Source organism: Lemur catta, chromosome 1 (assembly GCF_020740605.2).
Source record: "Lemur catta isolate mLemCat1 chromosome 1, mLemCat1.pri, whole genome shotgun sequence".
Classification (NCBI taxonomy): domain Eukaryota; kingdom Metazoa; phylum Chordata; class Mammalia; order Primates; family Lemuridae; genus Lemur; species Lemur catta.
In genome coordinates, this window is record NC_059128.1 from 114820438 (window position 1) to 114834813 (window position 14376).

General features: G+C 47.3%; 1 protein-coding gene across 1 annotated transcript; it reads left to right on the plus strand.

The window, feature by feature from the left end:
• The first annotated feature begins 4750 nt into the window (after window positions 1-4750).
• Window positions 4751-13677, plus strand: CCDC105 (coiled-coil domain containing 105). The gene is made up of 7 exons (XM_045549401.1): window positions 4751-5419; window positions 6588-6692; window positions 11621-11819; window positions 12235-12401; window positions 12505-12600; window positions 12689-12802; window positions 13281-13677. The coding sequence occupies exons 1-7, from the start codon at window positions 4850-4852 to the stop codon at window positions 13527-13529; spliced, it is 1500 nt and encodes a 499-aa protein (XP_045405357.1). The 5' UTR covers window positions 4751-4849; the 3' UTR covers window positions 13530-13677.
• Window positions 13678-14376: the final 699 nt, after the last annotated feature.

The following is a 14376-nucleotide window of genomic DNA, read 5'->3' on the forward strand; positions in this document are numbered from 1 at the left end:
TGCTGCTTACAACATGGTAGTTGGCTTCCTTCAGAGTGAACACGTGAAAGGGAAAACAAGAGAGAGCAAAACAAGCATCTCTCTGAAACCTAACCTCAGAAGTTACATCTCATTCCTTTTGCTATATTCTCTCTTGGTTAGAAAAGAGACACTAGGTCCAGCCCACACTCAAAGGTAGGGGATTATGCAGGGTGTGAAGACCAGGAGGTTGGGACCATTCAGGGTCATCTTCAAGATGGCCCTACTCACCCCCCCACCAAAAAAATCAACAACTGTATTTTAGGGGTGGGTGGCAGCCAGCCAGCTGGTGAAAGACACAGGATAGAAGTGAAAAGAAAAAGTATCACAGAGTATACGGGAGGGAATTCAAGTTTCAGAGGGTTGACAATTTCAAATGCTACCTAGAGGTCAAGTTAAACAGGATGGAGAAAAAAAAAAAACTATGGACTTTCCCAATTGTAGAAGGACATGCTAAGTTTAGCATGTCTGACAAGCTCCCAAACATGACTGGTGCCACTGGTCTGGAGACACTATGGATAGTAATGTTTTAGTGAAAGAAGCTCATCTGAAAAGTCTACAGACTATATGATTCCAATTATATGGCATTTTGGAAAAAGCAAAAGTGACAGGAAAAAGGTCAGGGGTTCAGAGGAGGGAGGGATGGAAGTTGGCTCTGTGAAGCGATTCTCTATTATACTGTAGTGGTGGATATGTGTCATAATACATTTTCAAAACCCATAGAATGTACACCACCAAGAGTGAACCATGATGTCAACTACGGACTTTACTCAATAATAATGTATCAGTCTCGGCCCTTTGGCAGTAACAAATGTACCACTCTAATGCAAACTGTTCATAATAGGGGAAACGGGGGTCAGAGGGAAGCGTGAGGGGGTATATGGGAACTTTGTACTTTCTGTTCAATTTTTCTGTAAACCTAAAACAGCTCAAAAAATAAAAATCTATTACTCTAAAAAAAAAAAAAGGACATTGATGATGGTTGTCTGGGCCATTTCAGGGGACTGGTGGGGGCAGGGGAGTGGTACAGCCATACACACTGGTCCTTGTTACTCACGGACCAGCACAGTCACCACCGTCACAGGAGGTGACCGGGAAGAACCAGGAAGCACCTCCTCTCCCAGCCTGGGGCTTCCCACCGTCTCCTGACACCTCTACCAGAAGCACGACCTCATTTCTCAAAGACAAAACAGATTCTAGGTCATATCCCCCTGGAATGAGAGACCAACTGATGTGATTATCTCCAAGAGAAAGGGGGCACCTACTAAAAGTAGAACCTGGTGCCCCAGAAGGGAAGACATTGGGGAACCTGAAAAAGGGTCTCTGATAATTACCTGCCAAGATTTCAGAGTGAAGGGCATCTCCATATAATACCCAAAAAAGCAAAAGAAGAAGAAGAAAGAAAAGCTAGAAGTTTTAGGAGCTTCTCCTTCTTAATCCATCCTTCAATTTCACTCTATTTCACCCAAGGGCAGAATTCTCCCTATTTTGCATTACTCGGTATATAGAACAGGTGGCCCCAGCAAACATGGCTGCAAAAAGAAATTTCTGCAAAGCATCCTTTATTATAGAAATCAGAGAGCTAATTTCAAAAAGAAATATAATTCCCCATTGGCCTGAGTTAGAAACATTTGGGAGGAGGAAGATGTGTACAACTATAAGTGCATACACAGAGGGAGAAAGAGAGGGAGAGAGAGAGAGAGAGAGAGTATATAGGGAAATGGTTAAACAAGAGCAAGTTCAGAATAGATACCTCTAGCTAGTAAAATCAAAAATGATTCTTATTTTCTTCATTATGTTTTTCTGCCTTTTGAACGTTTTACTTTACATTATGCTTTCATAGCATAAAAACAGGCTCATTAGCTTAAGAGAAGTATTTGGGCTTAAGGAGTCATGAACTATTTCCCTACCTCTCAGACTTCTGTATATGTCACTGTAGCATATTTCCCATGTCATCGTTTCTGTTCAGTCACACAGAGTTGAATCTCCTGGCGACTGAGAGATAATCCCAGCCCTGTGATCATTGGTTCCTTCCACTCCCCTGCCCCCCCAGGCTGGCCAGCAGGCTTTCACAGCAGAGCAGAAGACGCTTCACCTATTGCTCAAATGCAGGCATACATGTCACACCAGAGAAGTATCCACAGTGGGCTAGAGGTGGGTTTTTAGAATTTGATATGGAGACTCAAAACTGGGTTTGGGAGATGGAAAGGAAGAGAAGTTGGCCGGATTAAGCAATTGTCTTCACCAATTTCAATGCTTGGACAACAGTGTTATACACTAGCAATGTGTTGGTGTGAATACCAAAAAAACTAGAATGGGATGGACTGCACCTCCACTCATAGCCCCAGTGAATTTCACCAAAGAGTCATGTGGGAGTCAAAATCCTCATAGGTAGGGGTCAAGAAAACTTCTCACATATCTCCCAGGTAGCTTGGCACAAATTCTGCGCAGTAGAGGTGCACCATATACCAGGCAGTAAACTAACCCAGTGATGTGAACGAAGCAAAAAGTAGATGACTGAATGCAGAATGTTGTCCCACGTGAGTAGTCTCCCTGGTTCTTCGTGAAACCCTCTCCATACTTCCTGGTTTTGAAATAGCTCATTTGTGTGTTCATTCAGTTAACGAAAATGCAAAGTAAAAACTTGCATCCTACTTGCTATATGTCAGCTATGGTGCTAAGCATTTCACTCATATTAACTCATTTCATCCATGCCACAATCTTATCATCCTAGTTGACAGACGATGAAATATGGCACAGAGAAGTTAAGTGACTTGCCAAGGTCACACATAAGTGCCAGAATCATAACTTGAAATCCAGATCCTCTGGTTCCAGAATATTGACCATGACACTATCTTGACTCTTCGTGAAGATTTGTTAAGCTAGATACCACACTGGTCCCAGTGGTAATGACTGCAATAAACGCACATTCTCACAAATCTTTGAAACGAGCCTGTCCCCTTCTCTTCCTGGTCACCCTAAAGAATATAACGGGTGAATCTCCAGCATGGCTGGCCTGGGAGCCTTTGGGTGTCCATCTTATTCTTCCCCGTGACTGAATGATCCTTTGGTTGTGGAGGCAGGATCATTCATTCTTTCTTCATTTTTGCACCTCTCATTCACTCAACAATAAAACATTTATTCATTCCTCCCATATGCTCATTTAATAAATATTTATTGCGTGCTTGCTCTGAGCTCCTATCTGTGCTGCATGCTAGATGGGGGGATGCAGTGGTATATAAGAGAGACAAAGTCAACACCCTCAGGAAGCTCAGTCTGATGTGGAAGGCAGACAAAGGACGTAAGTGAAAAACGAATAAATGTCCATTGTTGGCTGGATGAATAAACAAAATTATGGTATATAAACACAATGGAATATTATTCAGCCATTAAAAGGAATGAAGCATTGATCCATGCTACAATGCAGAAGAAACTTGAAAACATGATGCCAAGTGAAAGAAGCCAGATGTGAGAGGTCACATATTGCATGACACTATTTATATGAAATGTGCAGAACCTGCAAACCCATACAGACAGAAAAGCAGATGAGTGGTTTCCAGGAGCCGAGGGAACAGGGTAATGGGAGTGACTGCTAATGGGAATGAGGTTTTATTTGGGTGTGATGACAATGTTAGAACCAGATAAAAGTGGTGGTTGTACAAACACCTCTGAGTTGTGCACCTTAGAATCATTCGTTTCATTTATGAGAATTTCATCTCAAAAAAAAAAACAACAACAAATAAAATGGTCACAGCATGTGATCAGTGCCTTCTAGTTCTTCATCCCACGTTTATTCAGGACTCACTATGTGGCATGAACCGTTCTAGGCAGTGAGAACAGACCAGCACGGTTCCCACTCCCAAGGCCCTTAGAGTCTTCTAGGGCAGGTAAGGGGTGACCCAAAAATTATAAAGTAAACAAATAAATGGACGAGATACTTTCAGATAGTTGTATACAGTAAAGGAAAGGTAAGACTAAGAGAGTGTAACTGCGGGACCAACTCTAACCAATTAGCCATTGCTTAAGTTGTTACAGATGACACAGAGCTAAAATTGCAAGTCGTGTAGACCCTGCACGTGCCACAGGACAAAGCCTTAACCTCCTAATTGTTAACAGCAGCAGCCTGACGCACCCACTGCATTGGCGTCACCGGGACTAGTTAGGAACCTAACAGTTTGACCCACTCACCCCTCCAGATGGGGGTGGGGGTGGGGAGGGGTGCCTTCTGTCTCTCTGCCAGTCGCCTTGCAATAAAGCTCTTTTTCTCCTCAAAAGCCGGAGCCCTACTATTGGCTTCTATGCGGTTGTGCAGCAAACCCGTTGCTCGGTAGCAAGAGCTCCTTTTGAGTAGTCAAGGAAAAACCTGTCTAAGAGGTGGGACCTCCCTGAAGAACACCAAGAACTCAGCCAAGGAAAAATATGAAGATTGAAAAGGAACCAGCCATATGGGAAGGACATGGAAAGGAGTATTCTGTGCAGAGGGAACAGCAAGTTTAAAATTTAGAAACGGGAAAATGCTTAGGATGTCCTAAGAGCTGTAAGAAGGACCATGTTGCTGGAAGGTTGCTGGATGGGGACTTGCTCAAGGAATCAGAATTCCAAAGCACCTAGTCCAGGCTCCAAAGCAAAGACTCTATCCTACCCCTCCCCCAGCTTCGCCCCTCCCCCACCTCTGGAATTCTGTCTTCCTTGTTGCCTCAGTCGTTGCCATGGTGAGAGGCACTCTCAGTTTACTGGCTCTACAGACTAGGAAAGAGTTGTGTGTCGTTGGAGTGGTCCCCGTTCCTCAACGTGGGGATCCCGGGCCAGTCCGGGACACCAAGCAGGGACCATGCCTGTGTTGGCACCCCCGGCTGAGCACAGCCAGGACACTCGCGTTGGGGCCCCAGCATGGCGCGAGGCCACAAGGGCCAGAACAAGGAAGGCGCACCATGTGACTGAGCGCTGCGGGCACGAGGCGGTGGCCATGTGGCAACCCAAGGACAGCGTGCAGGACCCGAACGTGGCGCACCACCTGTGCCGCGCCGCCTACATCCAGCCTTGGCGCTTCCGCGTGGAGATGCTCCGAGGTGGAGGCCACGTGGAGAAGCCGCCGCCGGGCGAGGGCGTCACGCTGTGGAAGGGCAAGATGAAGCCGCCCGCCTGGCACGCCCGACTGCCGCTGCCTCTGCACCGCGACGCGCGCGCCCTGCAGACGGCCGAGGTGGTGCTCGCGCACGCGCGCGGGGCGCGCCTCACGGCCGCCCGCCTCGGCCACGCGCAGCAGCAGATCAACGGGCAGGTGCGGCAGCTGCAGCGCCAGCGCGAGGCCACGGACCGCAGGCTCAGCGAAGTGCGCAAGGGCCTGCTTATTAACCAGCAGAGCGTGAAGCTGCGGGGCTACAGGCCCAAATCTGAGAAGGTGGGGTCCCCCACCCCCAAGCCTAGTCGCAAAGACTGAGGTCTCGCTACCGGGTGTTCAGCCTGGGAGAAACCTTCCCCATAAAGAGAGAACACCTTTCAGGCCCCCACTCCGGTGAATAAAGGCACGAGAAAGAAGGGCATCCCAGGATGAGGTGCCTAAACCCTCAAGTCCCTGAGGGTGAGACCCACCAAAGAGGATAAGATCTTCCACTCCCTTGCCGCAGAGGGGGAATCCATCCCAATCTCCCAGCCAGGAAGAGAGAGTGGGACTCCCAAGTCAGACTCTATGAAAGTCTTCCCAAAGAGCAAAACCCACAGACCTCAGCCCTAGCATAAAATCATCCACCCAACTGCCGGGTGCAGAGCGTGAGACCCTCAATGCTCCGATCCTAGTGAAAACACACTGCCAACTCCCAGTTGAGAATACCTGATGCCCCAGTCCCAACAAGGTGAAACCCTCCAAAATGTGAAATAAAACCCAACCCTCTAGCCTCAGGAAGTGAGAACCCTCCCCAGGCCTCATCTGAGAAAAAGAAGTCCTGCCTACAGAGTGAGACTTCAGATTCCCAGTCCTTGAACCTGAGAGTTAGGCCCCTGGCCAAGGAGAAAGTTTGAGACCCCCTACTCCCAGTCCTGATGAAATCCCTTCCTAAAGTAAACCCCAAAAGGTGGGAACATTCCAGCCTCCCTGGGGAGAGATGAGATCCCAGTGGGTGGGTTTCCTACTCCTAGCCCCCAGATCCAAAGAGTAAGACATCCTAAAAGGCAAACCCTCATTGTCCCTGTGATGAGATCCCTCCATCTCTAGCTAGGCAGAGGAGATAAGACCATCACTGAGGAATGAGTGCCCAGCCCCCAGCCTCAGGGAGTGAGAACAACTCCCCCCACCCAAGTTGAGTCACCTCCATCCCAGTCCACTGAGTTCTTATTGGTAAAAGGGAGAAACCGCCAGCCCCAAACTCCAGAGGGTAAGACCCCTCCCAAGTGAGAGCCTCCTGAAAGGATCAAGCTTTCTCAGAGAGTGAAAGCACCAAAGGATTAGAGTACCCCCAACTTCATCCTCCAGACCCAGAGTTTATGAGGTTGGCAAACTCTCTACTAACCTGAAAAGAGAAATCTCTCTCCAGCCTTGTCCCGAGGGTGTGAGAGATTCCCTCGTTTCCTAGATCCCTGACAGAGCTGACAGCATGCTTACCTGGGAGAAGGAGGAGCTAAAGAACATGAAGAGGAAAATGGAGGAAGATATGGAAAAATCAGAAGCCCTGCTCAAGGTTCGGAGTACCTGGGGCCAAGTTGCAAGGGCTGGAGGGGGATTCCTGGCTGTCTGATGAACAAACTGCTCTGACATGGGGACTGTCACAACAGCACATCCCTCAACCCACACTGCCCTGATATTCACTTCCCATTTCCACTTTGCAAAATGGAAAAACTGGGGCTGTGAGTGATGAAGCTGGGCTGCAAAATAACAATGAACACCCACTCTGTGCCAAACCCTGTGCAGTCATTGAATCAACTCTTTAAAACATTCCTGTGGAATAGAAATATGATCCCTTCATGAGAGATGGGGAAATTGAGACTCAGAGAGAGGTGACCTCACCTGAATCACAGAGCTGCCATTGGTGGGGCTGTGGTTTCAGCCCAGGTGTCTGGAGTCTAGTTCTTCACACTCTGAAGACTCCACCTTTGTCAATTTCAGCTAGACATGATCTCTCACTGAATTTCTTTATGAGGACATGAATGGAAATGCGAAAGCACCGGATTTCGGGGAGCCTTTGGGACCTGCTTGGATTACCTGGTAACCTGTGTGTGCTTTTGACTTATCCCCTTGACCTATGTTAATCCAGCACCCTGTTGTCCCAGGCACTGTGCTTGGCATTGGGGATAAGGTATTGAACAGGACACAATTGACCTTGCCCTTGCAGAGTTTACATTCTAGGGGCATTCAAAGAAAAGGGACAAGCTGGGGAATGAGGTAGGATTTAGGGGGCTGGTATGATGCTGTCCGTGATGCTGAACTTCAAGAGGGAGCACTCCCTGACCCATTGGCATATTCTTTCAAATCTGGTGATTCCTGAGAAATCCTTCCAGGAAGTCTGAAACAAGCAAGGGAGAAGACCATGACAGTGGACGTGAGAGGTAAGGACATGAAAGAGAAAAAGAAAGTAGGAAGGTGGGAAAAGACAGATATAGATAGAAAACAGGCTGCTGGAGAGGACCTGGGATGGATATTGCTGGAGAAAAATGCCCACCACTAAGCAGACTTGTTTAAATTTAAAATCATGAATTCAAACTTTCAAAGTGGCCATCAGAACTTTCCTGGGGATCTCACCCTGTCCCACTGGACAGCTTACTTCATCCCTTGTCTTCCTTCAGACCTCTACAACTCCCTGTTTCTTCCTCACTCTGCAATGACCCCAATGCATGGAAGCCACCAAAGGGAACCTCTCTCATTTTTACTCTGTCAATCCTATAAGTCCATCTACCTCTGTACCCACCTCCTCTTTCCTCATTAATATTTCCTTCTCTGTTGGTGCCTTCTCACTAGTGAACAAAGGGGGAGTTACTTTTTCATGGGTGCGGATCTGTTTGGGATGTTGAAAATGTTCAGAAAATGGACAGCACTGATGGTTGCACAACAATGTGAATGTAGTTAACGCCATTGAACTGTACACCTAAAATGGTTAAAATGGCAAATTTTTATGCTACATCTATTTTACTGCAATAAAAAAGTCCACCTTTCTTGATCCTATGTGCCCCTCCAGATAATCCGTTTCTCAGGCTAATCAGTCTTGACTGCACATACTGACTCACTCACTTCCTTTAGGCAGGAACTGGACCTGTTTTACTGACCACTGCATCCTGACCAGCTAGCACGCTGCCCAGCATACAGTAGGGGCTTGATGAATATTTAAGTTAATGAATAAAATCCTGTAATCCCAGCACTTTGAGAGGCCAAGGCAGGAGGATTGCTTGAGGTCAGGAATTTGAGACTTGCCTGAGCAACATAGTGAGACCTCATCTCTGCAAAAAAAGAAAAAGAAAATTAATAGCTGGGCATAGCAGCACATGCCTGTGGTCCTAGCTACTCAGGAGGCTCAGGTGGGAGGATCACTTGAGCCCAGGAGTTCAAGGCTACAGTGAGCTATGATGATGCCACCACACTCCAGCCTGGGGAACAGAGCAAGACCCTGTCTCTAAAAAAAAAAAAAAAAAGAAGAAGAAGAAAAAACTTTTAAATCTATTTTTTAACCAAATGAATAAATCCCAAAGATATATTCAGAGAAAGAAGCTGGATATATAGAGTGCACACTGTATGATTCCATTTAGATGAAGTTCTAGATTCAGTGAGCTTTTTCTTAAAGGGCCAGACACACATACACACTACATTTTCTTTATCTAGTCATCAACTGATTGACACTTAGGTTGATTCTATATCTTTGCTATTGTGAATAGTGCTGAGACAAACATACAAGTGCAGATAACTTTTTGATACCATGATTTCTTTTCCTTTGGGTAGATACCCAGCATTGGAATTGCTGGGTTGCATGGTAGATCTAATTTTAGTTCTTTGAGAAATCTCCATACTATTTTCCACAGAGGTTGTACTAATTTACATTCCCAGAAACAACGTATAAGTGTTCCCTTTTCTCCATATCCTCACCACCATCTAATGTCTTTTGATTTTTTTTATTTCAGCATATTATGGGGGTAAAAATGTTTAAGTTATGTATATTGCCCTTGCCCCTGCCCTGAGTCAGAGCTTCAAGCATGTCCACCCCCCAGATGGTGCGCACTGTACCCATTAGGTGTGTATATACCCATCCCCTCCTCCCGCCTTCCATCTGCCCGACACCCGATAAATGTTATTCCTGTATGTTCACTTAGGTGTTGATCAGTGAAACCAATTTGATGGTGAGTACATGTGGTGCTTATTTTTCCATTCTTGGGATACTTCACTTAGTAGAATGGGTTCCAGCCCTATCCAGGAAAACACAAGAGGTGCCATATCACCATTGTTTCTTATAGCTAAATAGTACTCCATGGTATACATATACCACATTTTATTAATCCACTCATGTATTGATGGGCACTTGGGTTGTTTCCACATCTTTGCAATTGTGAATTGTGCTGATTTTTTAAATAATGGCCATTCTGACTGTAAGATGGTGTCTCACTGTGGTTTTAATTTGCATTTCTCTGATGATTAGTGATGTTGAGCACATTTTTGTATGTTTTTTGGCCATGTATATGTTGTCTTTTGAAAAAATGTTTGTTCATGTCCCTTGCCCACTTTTTAATGAGGTTATCTGTATTATTTCTTGTTCAGTTGTTTGAGTTCCTTGTATATTCTGGATAAAAATCTTTTGTCAGGTGCATACTTTGTGAATATTTCTTCTCATTCTGTAGGTTGGCTATTTACTCTATTGATTATTTCTTTTGCTGTGCTGAAGTTTTTAAGTTTAAGTCCCATTTGTGTTTGTTTTTGTTGCATTTGCTTTTAGGGTCTTAGTCATAGATTTTTTGCCTAGGTCATGTCCGACAGAGATTTTCCTAGGTTTTCTTGTAGAATTTTTATAGTTTCAGGTCTCACATATAAGCCTTTAATCCATCTTGAGTTAATTTTTGTGTATGGTGAGACAGGGATTCAGTTTCATTCTTCTGCATATGGCTATCCAATTTTCCCAGCACCATTTATTGACTAGGGTGTCCTTTCCCCAATGTATGTTTTTGTCTGCTTTGTCAAAGATCAGTTGGTTGTAGGTATATGGCTTTATTTCTGGGTTCTCTACTCTGTTCCACTGATCTATGTACCTGTTTTTATACCTGTACCATGCTATTTTGGTTACTGTAGCCTTGTAGTATAATTTGAAGTCAGGCAATGTGATGTCTCCAGCTTTTTCTTTTTGCTTAGGATTGCTTTGGCTATTTGGACTCTTTTTGTTGTTGTTGTTCTATATGAATTTGAGGATTGTTTTATCTAATTCTGTAAAAAATTACATTGATATTTAGATAGGAATTGCATTGACTCTGTAGATTGCTTTGGGCAGTACCTCACCTAATTACACGGGAATACTATTCAGCCATTAAAAAGAATGAAATCACATCTTTTGCAGCAACATGAATGGAACTGGAAGCCATTGTTTTAAGTGAAATATTGCATGTTCTCACTTATAAGTGGGAGCTAAATACTGAGTACACATGGACATAGAGAATGGATTAATAGATATTGGAGACTCAGAAAGGTGGCAGGGCGGGAAAGGAGAATGAGATGAGAAATTACCTAATGGGCAACTAATCGAGTAAGGGTTACACAAAAAGCCCAGACTTCACCACTATGCAATATATCCATATAACAAATCTGGACATGTACCCCCACAAATCAGTAAAAAGACAAATTTTAAAGAAAAAATAAATTTAAAATCCTTTTTTAGAAAATGGGAACTGGGTGAGGTGATGGATATGTTAGTTTGGTTGTGATTATTTCACATTGTATTCATATATCAAAACATCAAATTGTACACCTTAAATATACACAATTTTTATTTCTCAACTATACCTCAATAAAGCTAGGAAAAAGCAAACTGGAATAGATTTTAAATGATTTCACTACAAAAATAACGATAAGTCTGTTAAGTAATGGACATGTTAATTAGCTGGTCTCATCATTCCACACATACATATATCAAAACATCACGTTGTATAACATAAATACATACAATTATGTCATAGGCAATATATATAACCTAAACATTTGTACCCCTGTAATATGCTGAGATTAAAAAAAAGAAGGAATTTAAATAGAAAATAAAGTGGACCTTGAAGTGTGGCATGATGTGGGCCAAAGACAAAATAAAAATCTTTTTTTTTTTTCTTGAGACACAGACATGTCATTCCTAAAAGAGATTTCATGAAAGAAAATAATTCTCTGGAACATTAAAGAATAAATTTATTCAAAAAATATTTCCATAAATAAAAGCCTTTACCAGCATTAAAAAAGGGGGGGAGTGCTCAGGTACGTCCCTTCCCTGTCCCCTTTCCGCGCCTCCTCGCCCTCTCTGACCCCTGGAGAGGGTCAGTTTGGAGGCAGAAATGCTTTGCAGCCTGTAAGTCTCAAGGCTCCAGCAGAAAAATCACTTTCAGCCACCTCCCTGCAACGTCCCAGCTCACACTCTGCTTCTCCCTCCTCCCCTGCCCCCAGGCCCTGGCCTCCTGCCGCGACACTCTGGCCTTCTGCTGTAAGGACAGGCTCCAGGCCGTGGACCTCATGAACCAGCCACTGGACAAGGTTCTAGAGCAGGCGGGCCGCCACTCGTGGGTGAACCTGTCCCGCGCCCCCACCCCACGCACTCAGGGTCAGAAAACGCCGCCTCCAGACCCTGTGGGCACCTATACCCCAGGTAGGCGCCACCGGAAGGAGTCCACTATAGCTGGTGTCACCGGTGCCCACCCGGACACCCTTGACATTTGGTGCCCCCTCACCCACGTAGCTGCCTCCTTCCGTGGGGAATGGCCCTGGACCAAATGGGGGGGCTGAGAGCCCAGCTGGAGCTGAGCCCACGTTCTCGCCTGGCTTTCCCCCAACACGGTGTGAGCTCAGTCATTCACAGGCTCTGCTTCTAAGGAAACCAACCCAAGACGCTACTCGCAGGATCCCCCGCACTGACAGCCTCTCCCCTGGGCTTTCTCCCCGCCATTCCATAAAGCCGCCTCGCCCGGGACCCCCCACCACCTGAAAACAGAGAGGGGGACACAGACAGCCAGGGTCTGGGACGGGGGGGATGGCGTCCCCACGCGCGCCCTGTGCGTTCGCAGAGTGCGCCGCGGCGCTGAACGAAGCCAAACTGTTGTTGGTTGAGTCCAATGACAACTTGGTAGAAATGGCAAAAAATGAAGCCAAAACCCGGGAGCAACAATTACAGATCAGCGACCGCGTGTGCGCCTCGCTGGCGCAGAAGATGCGGGAGACCTGCGAGCTGAAGGTGGGCTCCGCGTGCGCGGCCGCGGGCGAGGGTGCGAGAGTGCCCAGGTGAGAGCCGGCCTGCGGGAAGCCCGCGTGATTCCCCTGCGCTCCTCCATCTCCAGGAAAGACTAAACATGAGTGTAGGACTGATGAGGGGGACGATCCACCGGTGCACGAAATTCAAGCAAGAGATGTACATCACCCGCGGCCTCATCAAGGTACGGTTTGGGGGACGCGTCTGCGGGGGTGGGGACAAGGGTGCCGTGTAGGCTTGGCTTCACTGCTCCGCCCACCGCACTCCGCCAGGGTCCTCTGTCGAAACGTCACCTAGAGACCCGAGAAAAGTTGGACCGACCCCTGGTTCGCGTGTACCAGAGACACGTGGGCACCCAACTCCCCGAGGCCACACGCCTAGCTCAGGTGCGTCCCCTCCCTGCCCCTTTTCTGCGCCTCTTCGCCCTCTTTGGGCGCAGCCCCGCCCTGGTAAGTCTCCTTCCTCAAGCACATCTGGACCAGGTAAGACCACCTCACCCAGGGCCCACGAGGGGCCCTTCAATATCCACACCTGGCTCAAATAAGTCCCCTCAACCCCTGTGCGCCCCCCCCCCCCACACACATACACACACCCTCTCCTTTTTCGTGCACACCTTGCCCGGATGCGTTCTCCCATCCCAGGTCCGTGCCCCCAGCCCGCCCTGTCGCGGGTTCTTTTTCAAACACATCTAGCCCACCCAGGTGTGCTCCCCCGCTCCCACCCTGTAAGAGGCCCGCCCCTCTTCAACTGTGCTCGAGCCACATGCACACCTGGCGCAGGCGTGCCCGCCCACCCCCGATAGCTGCCCGCCCTCTGCTCCAGCTCACCGCTCTCCCAGCGCAGCCCCGCCATCCCCCTCTGCAGGGCACAGACAAACTACAGCGCCACATCTCGCACGTGGAAAAGAACCTGAACGAGCTGCTCACCATGCAGAAGAACCTCACCTGGAGCCTAAACTGCAAAAAGATCGGGTTCGATGTTGACCACAACGTGGTGCGCCTGCGCCTGCGCCAGCGCCACCCGCACGTGTGCTATGAGCAGGCGCAGCGCCTGGTCAACGACTGGGACCCGCGCACGCCGCCGCGCTGCGACACCGACGCCGCCCCCGAGTGACGGGCGCGCCCCCCGCCCCAGCCTGCTGGCCCGCGATGCTGGCCCGCCCCTCGGAAATCAGTCTCCCAGCCCAATAGCGCTCCCTACCCCCGACTCCGCCTCCCTCTAATCGCCCTCTAACGGAATTTTAATTAAAGATATTAATTATCCTTTATTAGGCACTTACTATATGTGAATCACTTACCTTACAAGTTATAGGCAGTGTATCCTGGAAGTTAACAGGATGGATTTGGGCGCCAGATTGCTGGGATTCAAATCCTGGCTTCCCAATTTCAAGCTGTGTGGCCTTGGGCAAGTCACTGTCCCTCTCTGGCCTCAATCTGTCCAACCTGTAAGATGAGAAGCATTAAAACACCCACCTCAAATGGTTATAGTAATAACACAGATGAGTTCTTACGTGTAAGGCCTGTAGCATGGTGGCTTCATATAGTATATCCTCGATGCACATGAGCTGTTACAATTAGCATCTCCATTTTACAGTTGAGGAAACTGGGGCACAGAGAGGTTACACAGCTTGCCTAAGGTCACACAAGTGGTAGGTAGCAAAGCTGGGATTTTTGTCCCTGACTCTAGAGCCTGCACTGTAAGCAGAATTCCTCAAAGCTCTGCTCTGTCCTCACCCCGCAAAGTGCCAGGGTCCTGAGCCAGCTGCTAAGAATGCAGCAGTGACCAGGGATGATGCAGTCCCTGCCCTGGGGAAAGTTACAAGTTGATCCAGCGCAGCCAACACCATCCTTTTGGGAGCAGCTCTGGCATGGCCTCCTACAGGAAGCCCATCGTGATTGCATCCACCCATGCAGTCATAGTTCAAGTTCCTCCTCTGTATTCCCGTGGTCTCTTGGACACC

Coding starts and splice junctions, on each gene's coding strand:
- CCDC105 (XM_045549401.1), top strand. CDS start 4,850: ATGCCTGTGTTGGCACCCCCGGCTGAGCACAGCCAGGACACTCGCGTT. Junction 6,693..11,620: donor AATCAGAAGCCCTGCTCAAG/GTTCGGAGTACC, acceptor CCCTGCCCCCAG/GCCCTGGCCTCCTGCCGCGA. Junction 12,402..12,504: donor GGGAGACCTGCGAGCTGAAG/GTGGGCTCCGCG, acceptor CTCCATCTCCAG/GAAAGACTAAACATGAGTGT.